This window comes from Ornithodoros turicata, chromosome 1 (genome assembly GCF_037126465.1).
Source record: "Ornithodoros turicata isolate Travis chromosome 1, ASM3712646v1, whole genome shotgun sequence".
NCBI lineage: Eukaryota > Metazoa > Arthropoda > Arachnida > Ixodida > Argasidae > Ornithodoros > Ornithodoros turicata.
Genome location: NC_088201.1, coordinates 24877247 through 24895476, shown reverse-complemented (window position 1 = coordinate 24895476; position 18230 = coordinate 24877247). Strand labels below are relative to the sequence as shown.

The 18230-nt window shown below is 44.9% G+C and overlaps 1 protein-coding gene and 1 long non-coding RNA gene across 3 annotated transcripts in view; one reads left to right on the top strand and one right to left on the bottom strand.

Annotated features, from left to right (window-relative positions):
* The window catches only part of LOC135377683 (uncharacterized), a 30336-nt gene extending 29099 nt beyond the window's left edge, over positions 1 to 1237 (top strand). Inside the window, exons 2-3 of the long non-coding RNA XR_010418178.1 lie at positions 801 to 1061; positions 1191 to 1237. This is a non-coding gene — a long non-coding RNA (uncharacterized LOC135377683). The remainder of the gene's footprint in view (positions 1 to 800; positions 1062 to 1190) is intronic.
* LOC135377682 (uncharacterized) overlaps positions 1 to 17807 on the bottom strand; it is a 160308-nt gene extending 142501 nt beyond the window's left edge. The window contains exons 1-2 of one of the 2 annotated variants that reach the window (XM_064610276.1): positions 17539 to 17807; positions 979 to 1056 (exon numbers count right to left, since the gene is read on the bottom strand). In XM_064610276.1, coding sequence (XP_064466346.1) covers positions 979 to 1014 — 36 coding nt within the window. In that variant the 5' untranslated portion in view covers positions 1015 to 1056; positions 17539 to 17807. The remainder of the gene's footprint in view (positions 1 to 978; positions 1057 to 17538) is intronic. The other variant, XM_064610277.1, reaches the window with a different exon arrangement.
* Between the last annotated feature and the right edge of the window lie 423 nt (positions 17808 to 18230).

Below are 18230 nucleotides of genomic sequence, written 5' to 3'. Positions count from 1 at the left end.
CACTTTGAGGCAGAGGAAGTCTTTTCGTGATAGAGGTATAGCATCAAAGAGGTATCACTTCTTGCACGAAAATGTGACTGACCTTTTATAGCATACACCCTGTACTTTGCATGGTAATTTTTAGCATCATGAGAACCTATAGAACAAGCAGCCATTTTTGTTCGGTCTATCGCTTCAAGCATCGCTAACCTTTCGCCGGTAATGAGCCGTAGCGCGATCGCTTCCTCTCAAACTTGCTGCGGTACTCGTGTCGTAATGCGTGTGCGCGGGTCGGCTCACATTACTTTGCTGCGACTGCAACATCTGCCATGCAGGTACGAATTTATCTACCCAAGCCACGGCAAGCAGCACCATCACCACCGCCACCACCGATCTAGCCAAGCTCACCTCATCAAATACAGAAATCACCGGTATTTAAGCCGCGTCTCACGCGTACGTAATAATCGATAATCCGGGGCTTTACGTCGCGAGACGACTCTGATCATGAGCGACTCACGCGTACGTACATATTACTGAAAGTACATACAGCGTATTCTTTATTTTTATCCTAGCACTTACGGAGTTGAAGCACGGCAAACCACATCACCGAACGGCGCATTCCTTTCCTCCACGGCCGACGAGAAAGCGCTGATCTGCCACATGTGAATCTTGTTTTCCTTGCGCGCATCACCATTACTCATTCCCGATACACCACTGTGTGGGCGCAACATGGCGAATATGCCTACTTTCTGTTGTGCACCAATTTATCTTTGTATCAACTTGGAATGCCCCTCTGAGAATACCATCCCACTGCATTGCAGGACGGAACATTCCAAGGCGAGTTGGAATGCGAGCCTCCTCTATCACGCATACCCGCCTTTCTCTGTAACATGCACGCACAGACAGCGGTGGGCCTCTACCGCGGGAAACTTCGCGCATTCCACAACTTATCGGAGTCTGGATTAATACCGTTCATATCAGGAGGAAAAGGCTACAAACCACCTCGACGCATTCAGGGTGATGTGCTCCGGACATGGACGACGTTCCGTCGTTGAGTTCAGCGACGTGTGTATGTATCTGCGGTAAGATACGAGGGTTTGAGTATGGGTGTACAGTTATTTGATTTCCTAGTTTAAAGAAAGGTATATATATATGAGAGACCTTGCTCATCAGAACTCTTATTATTATTATTACTTTTTTATTCCATTTAGCGCCGCGAAGCAACTGTGGCTATATAAGCGGCGTGCAGACGTGGGCAGATGGAGAGAGGACAGCAGGAAGGAGTGGAGGACAGGGAGGTTAGTATGCGTCCTGGGCCGACTTCAGGGGGAACTGTACCGACATTCATCTGGAAAGTCTTCGGTAAACCCAGGGAAAACCTCAGCGAGCATAGTCGCCGCATGACTTGTTCCACGTTCAGACGCAGGTGAATTTTTTAATGTAGTAGCGGAGACTGACACGAGCCGGGCCAGGCCGAGGCCCGCCGACCAGGTCCGGGTTCGGGCCTTCCATGCCTGTTCAGCGCCGGGCCTGGGCCGGGACGGGCCTAGATTATTCCATGCATTTTTTCCCTGATGATCCTTTTCTTGCCCAATAATCTTTAAACAGCCAATAAAGGTCGTTGTGTTTTTGTCTGTGTATACTTGGACGGTGCCCCTGGATAGTCCGGAGTGATTGTTTCTGCAGATCCTAGCGGGCGGGCGGGCCTGGTCATTCTCTGACAGATTCGAACCGGGCCCGGTCTCATTTCAAAATGTCCGGGCCGAAAAATAGCGGTCCGTGTCAATCTCCATGTAGTAGTGCCTGATGCAAATGAAATATAGAAGGAATGCCAGCTGTCATTATTTAAGGGAAGTATGGGTACTCTAGTTGTGCCTTTATGTTTCACAAGAACAAACACTATGTGATGACGATGGCATGGTGCGTTTTACAGCTGCGCTGCGGTACCTTATTCCATTGCATGTGAGACTCTAGGTGAGTGATATGAGAATGAAGTGGAGATGTGTTGAGTACACTCTTAAAAAATGAACTTCGCCGCATAGCACGCTCCTAGCCAACCGTCATCTGGAATGATATCGTTATCTGCCCTGATTTGTTGAAAACGGGAGGCGCACGCCTTTTTTTGTGACACTTATGCTGTTCATAATTGTCACAAAAAAGGCGTACGCCTCCCGATTTCAACAAATCAGGGCAGGTAACGATATCATTTAAGATTATGTTTTCGTCACCACCACCACCTCATTTCTAAGAGTGTAGAAGAAGCACTGAAAGGAACAACGTTTGTAGTGTGAAAACACCGCATCGTAAGTATAGAAATGGCAAAATAACGAAACACATTATGTGGGTCTAAAGCATCTGGAGCAAATCGTTGGTCGTCAGGAACCCCATAAATATTTGAAGACCCCGACGGTGTTGCAGAGTGTTCTGAAAGGGATCTATAATTGCAGCCAGGTTGAACGGCTTCCTGCTGATACTGTTCAACTGAGTTCCTGCAATTCCTCCGTTTCATTATTGTTGTTTTATTATTTTTTACTACTGTTACCATTCCCATTCAAACCAAACTATATTTCCTTTTCCTTATGAGGCGCTGATACTGTGGTCCATGGCTATCTCTTACGATGCTGATGCGCGTACTGAAATGAATGTACTAACAAAGTCATGCGCCTAGGTTGTCAATGGCGTCCAGTTACTTAGCCGGACCATGGTTCATAGTTCCTGATTCGAAATTGTCTGAAACGAACTTTAAAATCTAAAATTAGCGACATTTCGGTAAGTTTGGCGTCATGACCGGTATGCTCAAAATTAGTGACAGAATTTAGTGAACGATGTACTTTGGTGCATCCGAATTTATTAAATTTATTCTGAATACAAATCAAAGTTTAATACGCTCTGCAAGTAACCGAGCGTTCTGCGCATATCTCCTCTCCCGGTTACTCCACTCGGGAAGCCCCATTGGCTAAGGCGGCGCCCTCCCTCTTCCCCCTCACTACCTCCTCTCATGCGCAGAGACGCACTTGCACAGCGTATACGGGAATAAGATGGGGGGCATCTTATTGCATAGAGAGGCGCGTTCTGAGAGATACACAAAGGCTTGAAGCTTCGATAATTTCCAATATATTGGGCTGGTACCCCAAACAAGTACCATAATAAGTAGTGTGCCCACAGCTCCACACATGTGTTTGGACGGCACTGCCTCATGGTATTTGCAAGGGACGTGATCACTTCGCCTTGTGTTCTGCTGACTTTATTACCTGAGTGTTGGCATCCTCGTGAACCTGCGCGTGCATACTGCCCCCCCCCCCCCGTCGTGGTTCTTGGACAGGTTGTTGTTCGAATGGGGTAAGATAAAGGCTAATCTATTGTAACGTTCCTTCTCGAAGGAACCCAATAGTCCAAAACTGTGTTTTCTTCTTTCTTCCTCGTGACCCCACCCTCTCGTCCTCCTCGTTGGCAGCTTACATCTATGAACACCACCATCGCAGAAGAGAGCAGGAAGAAACAGCTTGACAGAGTAGCGCATGAGCCTAAGTGTGGGCGACACGAGGCAAGCGCCATGCATGCAGCGTCAATCATGTCAAGCCAATTAGCCCAGTTCATCTCTTTGTTGGAGGAAATGGCTGAATACCTTGCCCTGAGATTGGCTGTGGTGTTTCGTGGTGAATGAGGTGTACAACCACAACGCCGCCTAGATAAAGAAAGTGTCATCACTTAAACAAGGCGACGCAGTTGGTATGAGTCCTGCCGTAGCTATGGAGACTAGCCGCCACCAGCCGCATGGTCAGCCACTAGAAGTCACAGAAAGCCTCCGCCTCTGTTGGAAATAAGTCTTCGGCGATTTGCCGAAGCAGACGACGTCACGACCTCTGTGAGGCCGCCCACCACCACCCACAGGGCGAAGGAGTGAGAGGAGAGATTAAGCAGGTTTTTTGTGCCTAGGGGACGTTAACTGCCATTACCTGTACGTTACCACAGTGGCCAGCCAGTGGACTGATATTGCCTAGGGATGGGCCAACCGAATCATCGAATCTTAGGCAGGGGTTCGAGATTCGGGAATCCGAATCCGAATCCCAGTGCCCAAAACGGCGAATCGAATCTTTCGAATCCACCAACCACGTTTATTTTGTTTCTTTTTAAAATTGACGAAATCAATGCCTACTTGTCAGAACCGCTGCTTCCGCCCTCTGCGGACATCTTCAAATACTGGAAGGACAACCAAAGTGCCCCGATGAGGAAACTGTCGAAAAAGTTCCTGATCACAGCCCCATCGACAGTAATGTCAGAAAGACTCTTCAGCACATCGGGTGTCATAGCCGATAAAAAACGCAGTAGGCTAGACCCTGAGCGGGTGAGAATGTTCGATTTTTTAAAACAAAAATGGGCATTAATTTAAAAATTTCTGTTGTGTTTTCTTGTTTGTTTGTTTACGTTGCTCTGGAGTGATCAAGCAGGAACTGTTACATTACAAGTTTAAAAGTAACATGGTTTTGTTTTTGATTGTTCCTTAGTTTTATGGACAGAATTCAAACTCGAGAGTATGTATTTCCTGTAGTCGATGAACAACGTTAAATAAGGAAGAAATATATGAGTACGTTTCCCTGAAAGTGAACTATTATTTAATTTCTTTTTCATTAAACAAAGATATCAAATTCTGCTTGGAATCAATTTAGTGCATTTCGAATAGGGCATGATGGTCTCTTCACACTTGCATTCAGTTAACTCTAGTTGAGCCACATGAGCCGCAAAACCGGAATGAAGTCGCACATGGATTCACATTTCTGCTGTTTCGGTTAGCGCCCCTAGCGGTATCTGCACACAACACTCCGGAGATCGCCATGTTGACATCGGTACAGCCGCGAAGAGGACGATACCCGAGACAAGGCAAGACAACTCCTGTCAATCGGTATAGCCCTTTCGAAATGCACGACGAGCAAAGTTTGCGTGACTATTATTTTGTTCCGCACAGTTTGGTCACCATTATTTTTTGTTGGTTTTGATCGCATCAATACATCGTCAATGGTGTGTTACGTGCTCGTATGTGGGTGTAGGTACTTTATCTGAACACACCCTCATCCGCCTGGATCCGCCTCTTAGAGGGCATACCATGTATTCTCAAGCAGCCACTCATCGATGATCTAGTCTTCGGTATCACTGCTATGGTTCTCACTATGGTGTTTCTATACTTATACTTTCTGGTACAGGTTCAAGAGAGGAGCAATTTTATATAAATTGCGTTATACTCATTTTCAAAGCATAGTGCACAAAAAGGAAACGGGAAGAGAGAGAGAGAGAAAAAAAGGACGCGTTTAATGTCAGTTAATATTTGCTCAGCTAAAGGGCTGTGGGTTTCTTTCTTCCTTTATGCACCGAGTGCAGCCCCACCGCTTTCGAATATCGGGCACACTTTTATGTTTTTCGCATACCTCAAATGCTATTATAAAATTTCCAGCATATTTTCCTTATCTGTATAGTCACCCATTCCTGTCTTTTTTTTCTTTCACTACTAAGTGTACGTCGATTCCTCTTCGAAGGATGCACAGAAGGTAAGTGTAACTAATTTTCCCCAGATGTAGCAGGTTTAACAACTATCGAGCCAGGCAAAGAAGGAAAAGGTAATCGAACGTAGCGACTCTTATACTTAAGCTTGAGTGTGTGAGCTTCGTAATTAGTATATATTTATTATAATTTTGTACGTATTTATTTGTAGCTGTTTACCAGTCGATGTTGTTGTTATAAACTGAATATCAAGATACGTTATATTATGTTATACGTTGTAGCTTGGTCTCATTGACAAAGTCTTTGGAATACATTCTCGGTCGGGCACCTCCCATACGTGTTGTTGCTGCTGACGAGGTGCTGTTTATAACTGAACAGCAAGACTGATACTCAATTTTTATATATATACTCATCTTATCGATACTCATACTTATCAAAATTTGTCAGTGTCACGAAGTTGCATACAAATCAGTAGCATCTCTCAATCAGGGATCGGAACCGGTATTTTTTTCGGTTCGGTTCGGGTTCGGGTTCACGCATATTGGTTCGGTTCGGGTTTAGCTCCGCTGAACCGAAATTATCAGCTTGAACCGGTTCAGGTATATCGGTTCGGTTCGGGTTCGGCTCAGGGAGAACCCCCCCACCCCCGCACATACACAGAAAAAAAAAAAGCTGTCAGCCGTCGGGGCATTTATAGGGATTGGAACAGTTACTTTTTTCGGCCTCGGTTTAACCGGTCCACGGGCAGTAATTTTGCTACATGCAAGCAAGCTTACGCTCACCGTACACGATTGTAAGAGAAAGGTGTGAGATAACCGTTCAGGTGAGCAAAAAAAAGGTCGGTCAGTAGTAAAATTAATTCACCTCCGAACCGATTCCCGAACCGGTAACCGTATCAATTTTTTCGGTTCAGTTCCGGTTCGGCTCAGGACAAGCAAAAAAATCGTTCGGGTTCGGTTCGGTTCGGGTTCGTCAGAAAATAACGGTTTTTTCCGGTTTTCGGTTCGGGTTCAGTTTCGGTTCCGATCCCTGCTCTCAATAAGAAGCCATCTGCACCGTGGAAGGAACAACGGGCGCGCCGGAGGCATGAGTCTCCAGAGAGACCCCTGGGGCCCTGACATTGGAAGTGTGTGATGCGGTAGGACTCCCGCGTGTGCGCTGGCACACGTGTTTCCAGAAAGGGATGATGACATCACTCACAGGCGATGACATCACTCAAGGCGATGGGAGCTATACATTTCCCCTAACGTGCCCATTAACAATATGTATGCGTTCCTGGCTGAAACTTCCACCAATGAACGACCATCCGCATACTACAGTGACCATAAGACACGCCCTTACGGTCCTTTAGCACCCTGCTGCCGGCCAACATCCTGAAGTATATCAAGCACAACACCCTGGTGCTGACCAAGAAGGTCTTGCTCTGGACCGCATTCAACAGAGCGAACCCTGCGCGTAGCGACAGAGGAGCTCGAATAAACATCTTTGTCGCTGTCGTTGATGTGGTGTAACTTGCAACATATCTGGCAGCCCCCCCCCCTTTTTTTTTATGACATTAGACGCTATGATGTCGATACGTCCCACACCCTAAATAAAATAAAATATAGGTTATGCTACTTTTAAAAAATTAAACCTATTTAACCATGTTGAAAATGCCTGTAATATTCGGAAATATAATGTTATCAAGTGGGTCTTCATGTGGAGAGCAGTTCTAATGTACGAATTTGAATAACATGCGCAGTTAACGTATTTGTAAACCGGTGCCGAGTCCAAAAGAAGCAATATGGCGGCACCTGAACTTCTTTTGCCGTTGTCGATGAAAATTTCTAACATCCTGGGACTTCTTACGTCAAAAGTTGCTTGAGAAAGCTCAAATTTATCAAATCGCATTGTGTTGTACAGTAGAAAGTCGTTTTATGCAGACTAAAATTGTTTCTCCACGCTAACAATGGGAGCGAGAGTATATATATAGACATTTCATGGGCGAATGAGTTGTGGCGAACTCAGTAAACAGAAAATGGCATTAACGCAAGTGTCATTAAAACTGTCCGTGTGGCACTGCACGATTGACATTACAACTTAGCTCACTAATCACTTAATGTTATGTTTCGTGCTGGTGTGGCAGGGGTATACGACGGCGCCTAAAGAACTGTCGCGGGGTGGACGAACGTTTGGAAGTGGGGTTGCGTTTCTGAGTGGGCATTTTCGGTTAGAAATGGGAACAGTACATTACGCATAACAAGTAGCTACCTCGACGTTATAAAATGCGCGCATGTCACAGAGCATTATCACGACAAAGTACCTACGACAGATAAAAACAGCACAAGCGTCAATGCATGCAAACCACGGAGGAACACGTTGTTGTAAACTGTATACTTCGCTACAATTGCAAAGCTTGCTCATAATGTCACATAAATTTCCCCATAACAAGTTAGCTCTACCGGAAATTAAAACTGCGAGCTTCCAGTAATATATGCAGGGCGGTGATGCTTGCTTTCAGGAGTTCCCAGCGTGATCGAAAGAGGGCTGTGCTACCTTGTCCTGGCAGATGAGAACAAAGTTGTAATTAATAAATTAATTTTTTAAATGTTACACGCTGTTTAAGATTTTTCCCGATGTCTAATGATATGCGCGGCCGCAGACATACCTAGGGAGTAGAGCACAGCTCGTCGTTTTTAACAAGAAAACATCCGCACCAATCCCGGTTAGCTCCAGGCGCGTGCCCTAAGCATCTATCCTGATGTCTCTTCTTTTCATAATATTCGTGAATGACTTTACTCAAGAGAATTCGTCTAAAGTTAAGAAGTTCACTGATGACTGCATATTTTATAGGCAAATTCCATCAGCCGTTGACCAAAAGAATTAAATTTCGATGTTAAAAGAATGTCGGTAGTGTATATTAATTATATTCTGAACAGAATTACAGAGTGGTGGCGTAGCTAGCAGATGAGTTTCAATTATTAAAATTTAAAAAAAATTCTTTTATGGTCGTCACACACGAGAATACCCCGCCCGCTTCTGTTCCCATACACTTCAGACGGTATATCGATCCAAACAAGAACAGAGCAACCTCCTATACTGCTGAAGTAAAGGCGTACCGCCGATTACACTCTCTGCAGCATGCTCTTAGGCTAGCTTCAGCTTCCAATAAACTAACGCCACATTTAACTTTTATTCGTTATTGACTATGCCTCCATTATTTGGTTCCCAGAAACGAAGACACTTCACCATACTATGTAGCAAATATACAGACGCTCATATTCTCCTTATTGCGTCTCCAGGCCAGGTTGCACTCTCTTGCTATTCTAGTAAAGATCCAGAGACTTTAAGCACTGTGACAAATCATATCAGGAGAAATTGAAATCTTCCTCGAGAAATATATATATATATATACATTTTTTTACCGGTAGAAGCACGCAACAATCACGATCGACATAATAAGCCTTATTACTGCAACCTAAACAACTTCAGAAATTCGTTGTTTTTTTTGTACGCTCTGCTTTATGAGATATTCAACTGCAATTTTCTGTCATGATTTCTGCGAAACCAAAATTCGCGGTCACCCCCCCCCCCCCCCCTTTCCCGCCGGCGCGCTCCGCCACTATGCTCAGCCGCTATGCGGGAAGCGGCCTTACAGGATGTGAATTCAATGGGAGACAGCGTTTATGCCAATTAACAGCAAAACAGAATAAAAATTTTAAGATGTCATCGCCTAGTACAGAAGAATGCCATAGAAAGAACCCCTGAAGACATGAAAGGCACTAGCAGAGTATAAACCTAGTGCACCCTGGCCAAATGAATTGTAATGCATTGCGCCTATTGGGATTCCGTCGATTTTTGCGCAGGGCCCATGTTTAGACTACGATTTTTCGACAAAGACAGTCAAATTCTGGAAATTTCATCGCCTATTATTAGTCAGTACGTCCTCCAGGCCACTTACCAACCACGGCAAGATATGTGAGTGTTAATCCTGATGCACCCAGGACCTTCAAAGTTGCGACTCAGACAGGGTTCCCCTCTTAGGCGCTCGACGGACTAAGTCCCAGTATTATCGTAATACGCATGCGCTGAGACTGTACGGCCCGTCTGAAGGAGTTCGAAAGGCGGACGGTCATTTTTTTCCGGAACTCCAAAGGGCTGACAGAATGGACAACTTATTTGCGTTGAGTGAGTAATATACAAATGATACCGTTTTGTATTTTATATCGCTGTTATATTAAACTGTACAGCTTGATAAAATTGTCAATTTCGAGCGCCGTTTTCGAAGCGATTTTGTCAAACGCGATCTCTCAGGGTGCAACAGGGGAACAAGGTACGGGGTTCAAACTCCGTGATGTTACTTTTACATATACATATTACAAAATCAGCTCAGGACATCTTTAAAATTATCGTTATATCAAATTATATTAAGCCCCGAAGTTGATGAAATTAGTCATTTGGCCATTTCGAGTGCCGTTTTGGAGGCTTTTTTGTCAAACGCGACCTCTCAGGGTGCAACAGGGGAACAAGGTAGGGGTCCAAACCCCGTGATCTTTATTTTCAGCTATACATATTACAAAATCAGCTTAGGACATCTTTAATATTATTGTTATATCAAATGATATTAAGCCCCAAATTTGATGAAATTGGCCATTTGGAGTGCCGTTTTGGGGGCGATTTTGCGACCTCTCAGGGTGCAAAAGGGGAAAATGGTACAGGGCTCAAACTCCGAAATTTGGATTTCACGTATGCATCCGAAATCTGGATTTCACGTATGCACGTATGCGGAGTTTTGATATTACAGTATTTTTATATCAGATCATATTAAGCCCCAAACTTGATCTTATCTTTTTTTTTTTTTGCCTTCGCGAGTGTCGTTTTAGAAGCAGTTTCCTCAGATGCGACTTCTCCATGTACAGGGGAAACAGGTACGTCCTGGCACTGCGATTAAAGAGGCTTCGCACGTTTTAAAGGGCTCGATCTGCTGCCGAACGTTGCGGTAGCTTCTGTTACAATCCCAGTACAAGCCGTTCATAGTATCTTTTTCGCCCTATGATACAAGTCATTTGAGTCATTGTAAAGGGCCCTGCTGCCGTCTTTTCCAAATTTTACGGTAGTCTCCGATACAATCACAGGAGAGGGGGATGACATAAGCCGTCGCGTCTTTGTATGTGTGTAATATGTCTTTGCCTCCATGATTAAATGGGTTTCTGCCCGTTTTAAAGGGCTCTGCTGCAGCCTTTTATGGAATTTGCGATCGCGTCCGTTATAATTCCAGTAGAAGGGTAGTGGTATAAGCCGTTTCGAATACGTATATGACTTTGGAACTATGATCCAAGGGGTATCGACCGTTTTAAAGGGCTCTGTTGCCGCATTTTCCGTATTTTGCAGTAGCCTCTGTTACAAACCCAGTAGAAGGGCACAGCACAGGCCATTGATGACATGTCTTAGCCAGCATGATGCAAGGGGTATGCTGCATCCTTCCCCGATGTTTGCAGTCACCTGTGTTATGATATCCGTAGAATGGCATAGTATAGGTTGTTGATAAGTCTTTGGCAGCATGACACAAGGGGTTTTGCTCATTTAAGAGGGCTCTGCTGCCACGTTTTCCGAATTTGGCGATCGCCTGTGTTATAACCCCAGCAGAATAGCATTGCACAAGCCACTGATGACTTTCTTTCTTTCGCTTCATGATACAGGGAGTGTCGCCCGTTTTAAAAGGCCTTGCTGCCGCCGTATCCGAATTTGGCGGCCCCCTTTTGCGCAATCCCAGTAGGAAGGCATAACATAAGCCGTCATGAATATGCCTTTGGTATCATGCAAAGTGTTTCACCCGTTTTAAAGGGCTCTGCTGGCGCCTTTTCCAAACTTTCCGGTCACCACTGTTAAAATCGCAGTACAAGGGCCTATAGTATAAGTCGTTGATAATAGCCTCGCTATGCAGAATACATCAGTGACTCTTTGTGGTGTATTCCTTGGATGCCGCTGCCGTAATCGGGGTTGCAGAAAGGTTGCTTTTTTTTTTTTCCCCTTTCGCAAAGAAGTTGGCAAGTGATGCAATGTTTCAGAAGAAGACTGTGGGTCATTTCTTGCAAGTAGACGTGTAAGCGAATCATGGACTTCACTACGCGTGCTGCACTTCGAAAAAAATTTCTTGATTACCATGAACAGTGAAATTCAAAATGATCCGTAAAGGATATGTGTTGTCATGTATGATGTCTTTTCCTCAGACTTTAGCAAAAGTGCTCGTAGGTGTCTGTTGCCGTGTAAGTGTTCGGACTGCCGGCGATTTGCCGTGCAAGTTCACTTTTGTGCCTCGTATCTTGCAAGTTTTTTCCTTGACATATCGTCGCGGCTCTCTCATGCTGAATTCAAACGTCAGGTATCAGCTTTTAGTCCGTTGCGCAACTCGTATCAGCAGCGACGTGCAACGACAATTTTTCTTTGTCATTGTTGTTCGGCTGGCACTATCATCAATGCGCATAGAAGACAAGATGCGGGACCCGACGTGATAAGATGTCTGCGTGATTTCGAGTGAACCCAAGCAGCACAATGTACTGAAAGTCGAGTGCAATAGGGGTGGACGGTATGTGTCTTATCGATGTTGTGGTTTCACGAATCTGTTCAGGGCCTGTCACCTACACGCACACCCCTTTGCACTCGACTTTCAGTGCATTTTGCTGCTTGGGAAGCGAACCATAGGGGGTATATGTTTATGGATACATATCTATGGGTATATGCATTGGTAGCCACGAGGCAATCTCAGGTATTTCAGGGGGGGGGGGGGGCTGGAAAAATTCAGGGGGAGTGTACACCTAGGGGGTAATGAAACTCCTGGAAATGACCGCAATTATAGCAAAGTGCCTTAGCGTAAAAAATATAGGAAAGGAATAGCTGAGCCGTATAGTTATTAGGCATTCGCATATACAATTCATCAGTGAAAAGCTTAATTTGACACACCAACAGAAACAAATGAGCTGCCTTTCCAAATGAGACACTGAAAACTTGAAAGGCGTTTCAAGTTCTTCGTACATAGTTCTTCACGGACGATTATCCCAACGCTCAGGAGCACTGAAATTGTCGGATTACACAATGTATTGTGGATTTGGCTTACATTTGCAACGTAAAAAAGAAAAAATAAGGGAAAGAGAAATGACTAAAAATTTTCACAAATGACCCTCGTACATAACTGCTCAATTTCTTTTTTCCTTTTTTCTCTGCGCCTCTATGTGCTCCGTATAGTTTATCGTGCACGATATCCGGAGGGGCTGCTGCTATGCTGCAAGCCCATAAACTTAGTGTAATAATTAAAAGGATGCCATTCTGTGGACTTGTCTTCACTATTACTTCTTAATTAGCATATTACTTACAGTGTAGTTTATCAAAATGCACGTTCAGACCAGGTCGCTATAACTACTTGTTGAGGTTCATGAGTCATAAGAACTGCTCGAATGTGTATGTACCTCCTAACATCGTCAGGAGCAGCACTGCATCGAGCAAGAGTAAAAACAAGGCATGAAATCCTGGTTTCTTTCCGAATTCCTCATTATTGGGGGGGGGGGGGGGGGGTCAGCTTTATTCTATTTAGTAGTCAAGAGCCCTCGGGGCACAGAATAGCTGACTGCAAGCAATCCACATGCGGCCCGCGTGTGTGAGGCCCCTGGTTACCCTGATCTAAGCATTGCTTCACCATCATCGAGAAATAAATAATGTACTCGAGGGCGCGTGGCACTTGTTTATCGTTATCTCCACATCTACTCAAGAAGAACTTTATTTTTGACGTTGGGTGTCGAATCGCCACCGGCGGTATTCTTCCCTGTTTCAGTCTCTACTACCCTATACTCAGTCCGATGCCAGTCTTCATACCATGGATCCATACAAATGGTTATTGGAAATCTACAATAAACATAGGAGATCAAGTTGTTGTAGGCTGGAATTGAAGGAAGAGGTCGCACAATCAAACCGCGTTATTGTTGTTTCGCTTGAACCTTATCTAAACTCGCTGATTGCTATGCAATTTAGTTTCGGAGCTCCATTTTCCACGCATAACTATACTACTGAATACAACAGGCATGTGTCTACGTCTGTACGCCACTCATAGCAACAGTTACTTCGTGGCGCTAACACGCAATAATAATTTAAAAAAAAAAACTGAAGACAACAAGCTTCGTACGATGCATCCGATTCACTCTACATTTGTAGCTGTAAGGGACGAATGTCGCCTCAGTAGAAATACTTTCACCCGCTGGATCACGTCACGGAAATGTTTCCTTTCCATGCGGGGGGCGGCAGACGTGCATTGTCATTCAGGGATGCGATAACACACCATCGAACGCGTTTCAAAATGGACTGCCACAAAAAAGCTCATTTTCATGTTCTTTTGGTTCTGTCGCTGATTTTCCTTTCCCACACTTCAGCCAATCAAATTTTCCTACCTCCGGAAGGCAAAATCTGACATGGGGCTTTAAGTTAGAAACTGCAACATCTGTTGTAATTGTCTGTTCTTGTGTTGTTGTAAATTGCCCTGTGACCTATTCACCTGCGACTATACCCACAAGTATGGGTAAACAGGATTGTAATTACACTAAAATAAAATTCACTCAGTGTTCTCTACTTCTTCACCGCCCGTGTGTCGGCGACCTTCTGTTTGAGTTTGAGTTTGATTCCTAGCCACTGCAGGGATTTCGGAATATACACGCCTTCGACTCTGAATGTATTTTGTCCTGCGCCAAAATTTCTATCCAACGAAGTCGCGTTTGATCAAATCATTGCCAAGATAGCACTCGCAGACGCCAAATTGTCCACATCTTCCATTTCATTTCGTAATAACTATTGATATAAACGTGATATCGAAGATGTAATCATTTAATTACGTTGTCTGTATATCCGTGCTTAATAGCTATGAGTCCGGGGCCCATACCTGTTTTCCTTGCTACAGCCTGCGAAGTAGCGCTTGGTCAAATCGTTCATTTTCAAGCGACCAAAGAACAAACAGGAGACAAGGTCACACACAAGTCGCTCTGTTGTTGTTCCGTGCTTGTTCTTTGGTCGGTGGTGGATTTATACCAACAAGCCCAATCTATATACTTCAGACAGTTTGTCAAATCGTCGCCCAAGTGGCACTCACTGGCGCCAAATTGTCAATTTCCTCTATTTTGGCTCGTAGTAACTCTTGATACCAACTTGATATTGACGGTATCATCATGTAATTAGAGAGTTTTAGGAAACCGTTGATAACGTGGCTTGCGTCGAACCGTATCTACCGGAACCAATCAGTGGACAAGATTCTGAGACACACACGACTGTGATTGGCTCCGATAGGCACGATAACCTTACGAACGGTGTGCTAAAACTTCCTATTACGTAGTCTGTATATCGCCTGCGGACCGTAGCTGTTGCCTTTGTTGCACCCTAGGAACTCGCATTTAGTCAATTTGTCGTCCAGAAGGCTATCACAGGCGGCAATCTGCCAATTTCATCCGGCAGTCCCGATATCTGGAAAGTCTCATGCTCGTTTTCAGTTATAAATCACGTTTTATTCTTTATCTTACGCGAAAGTTTCCGGGCGTGTTATCGGTTTTGTTATCAGGTCGGGGCGCGAGAAGGGTATTGTTCACCTCACATATGTCCTCCTCTCCCTGCACAAATCTGTTCCTCTTTACGTACTGACGCACCACCCTGTAAACTTAGCTTCCTTGCGTAGTCCTCTGCTATCAGGTCAAGCCGGGTTTCAGAGGGGGTGTCCCGGAATGCTGCACTTGGTAAATTAAATGAATATTTCTCTTGACGAATATCACAATATAGTGGTGTATTTATATTATTTCCTAATTCTGTCAATGAAATTTGTGTCCACTGATGCATGCGGATAATGGTCCCTCATTTTCTTATCTCGTCGTTATGTTCCATGCTTTATGTTTAGTATTTTCTATTTATATAACGCCTGCAAACGACAAAGTAAGAAAGACAAATTCTCGCAGTCGGCTCCTCAGCAATTTATTATAAGGGAACCGATTCCTTAAAGCAATGGTGCGGAGTATCACGAAAAAGAGTAATTTATAAAAATGACTATCAGAGTTAACATCTAAACTAATACTCTGTTACACTATTTCGAATTAATTGCGATGAGAAATGCACAAGCTACTATGTACATATGATTGCATGACTGTGGCTATGTACATATGATGGGGGTTCTATATACATTTGCCGGATATTGTTATGCATAGTGAGTCACATTTAAGGTATCATCATCACAGCCCAGCGTAGAGAAAAGTGATTCCAAGTATGGATAAAACACACTAAGAAAGGAGAGCAGACATTCTATCCTCTTATGAAACATTTTCGAATGAACGGCATTTGCGATATGATACCTCACAAAATAAGTGAAATTATTTTCTTCTTCTTTTCTTTTTACATTTTCTTCATTGCTTTTTCGTGGACCTAAGTACTGGTGTGTTTCGGCTAATAAGCAAAGCGCGAATTGTGCTTTGTTTCCATACCATGTTTGAACGTAGGGACTGCGCGTTACATGAGGGAGGTTAAAACTTACTGGTCCCATACGCAAGTTCATGTCACCTAGCTTCGTCTAAAGCAGGCGCAAAATTTTACAACCTTGTGAACATTTGTTTACGTCTAGAAGCCTCTCAAACCACGTGTGCTGGGCTCTATACAGAGAAAAGCGAACATCCGGCTGTCATTAAGCACTTGGTGCGAAAAGGAATGACAGCCGCGGAAATGAAATCCGACATGGATAGCACCTTAGGAATGTCCCGGATCGCTTTTTACCGTAAAAAGCTGACAGCTCTCTTCAAGCGAGTCAGGAAGGGTTTGGAAGACGACACACGCAGTTCATGACCGTCAAGAGCTGTTCAATGGAAAACCACCGAGAAAATCCGGAGCGTGGAGTCGCAAAGCCGGTGATTGAAGAAGGTGCGTCAAATAACTCCGATGACGGACATTTCGACAGAACGGGTTCATACCTTCTTCGCTCAAGAGCTCGGGCTCAGGGAAAAAATCTGTGCAGGGTGGATGCCGCGTTTGCCGACACCGAAACAGAAGTACGTCGGCGCGAAGATTGCGAAGCAGTGCTTAGATAATTGGACACGAAGGACTGCCGATGTTCTGAGGAAATTCGTGGCCACAGACAGTCTTCGCGTGGGTAGACGATTACCAATAGAAGACAAAACAAAGGTCGCTCTCTTTCTCTGTGTGTGGCTCTCTGTTGTGATAATGATGGTGGACTGTCTCTCAAAAGCTTAGAACGCAACCGGAGCATACCCGCAAAACTCTTGGGACAGTTGCAGGAATGGTCACGAAGAAGGTTGCGTTGCACCATGACATTTCGTCGATCACGGTGCCGAAATTGCAGAAGCTTCGGCTCCAAGTGGTGCCGCGCCCGGTCATTCCTCTGCTATGGTACCTACTGTCTTTTCCCGACGTTTTCCTCTTACTGAAGCTGAAATCATTTCTTGTGGGTAATAATTTTCCAGAAGAAATTCATGATTTCATTGCCGCGACGTTAGCGTTTTATTTAACATCCTCGAAAACGATGGCATCCAAGATGCTTAAGTTGCATCTTTGGATAAAGTGCGCACTAGTCTTGATAGGGATCATATCGAAAAATAAAGATTATATTTAAAATCCTCCCTGATAAAATTAAAGTGTCCTGTGTCACGCTGAGATAATTCCAAACAGCTTTCTTATGTACAGAACCTGACAGATAGCGTGACTGGCCAACCATATTGTCACGCACCACTGGTTGGAGTACTGTAGATATCTGTGAATCCTGGACGCGAGGACGTCGACTTGCGGAAAAGCAGCCTTCTTTTTAAATCTTCTAAACGAGCCAGCGAAGAAACAATCAAAATGACACGTGGCCGTTCCTTGCCCCCTTACATCCAATCGCGACATATGTCACACTTAATGAAACATTCGAGTAAACAGTGAACTTGCGCTTCTTCTCCTCATTTCCGAAGAAGCGCAAGCTGTCTGCCGTTGATGGTGACGCTGACAGCATTGGGAAGCTGTGAAGCGAGCGCGTAAAAAGAGCAGGCTGTCGATCGAAAATGAAAAGCACCTTCTTACACTCACTCTGCGAGAAACGTCCTGCGAAAGGTGGCTGGCGGCCTCTATGCGCTTGCAGCGAAAGTTCCCCAAGGAAGACAGCGTGCGGTGGGATCCCGCAGAGCAGCGCGCTACAGTCTGGACGTAGTCTGGACGAGAATCCCACCCCGAATATCCGACAAGTCCACGAGGTGAGGGCGCGATTTCACTTTTCGCCGCGAGCAACGGACTGACGCCAAGGAAACACCCAGCGCAACTGCATTTCTCATTTCTCGCCCGTGTTTATCGCGCCCCGAGCCCCACGCACTCCGCGGGAAGCAGCCAATGAGATTGCGGCGCGGCCAAGAGCGAAAGAGAAAAAAAGCAAAAAACGAAGTTCTCGCATCGAACAATTGGGGCCCCGAGCTTTGGGCCCCCGAGAGCGCACGCGCGCTGTCGACGCTCGCGCCCCCTGAACCCCACCACCCCCGCGACGCGGAGCCCGCAGGTTTTCAGATCCATCACTTCCGCGACTTGTCGCCTCGAACGGAAGACGACCACGGACCGATGACTTCGCTACTCCATCAATGTGCTGACTGTTATCAACCGCTCCTAACTTGCCGTTCAAGTGGGAAAGCACGCTACAATGCACACTTCTTCCATTTGGCATCCTGAAAGTTTGAAAACTGCAAGCAGGAGAATGCTTTTTTTTTTTAAATTCATTGAATATACGTCGAACG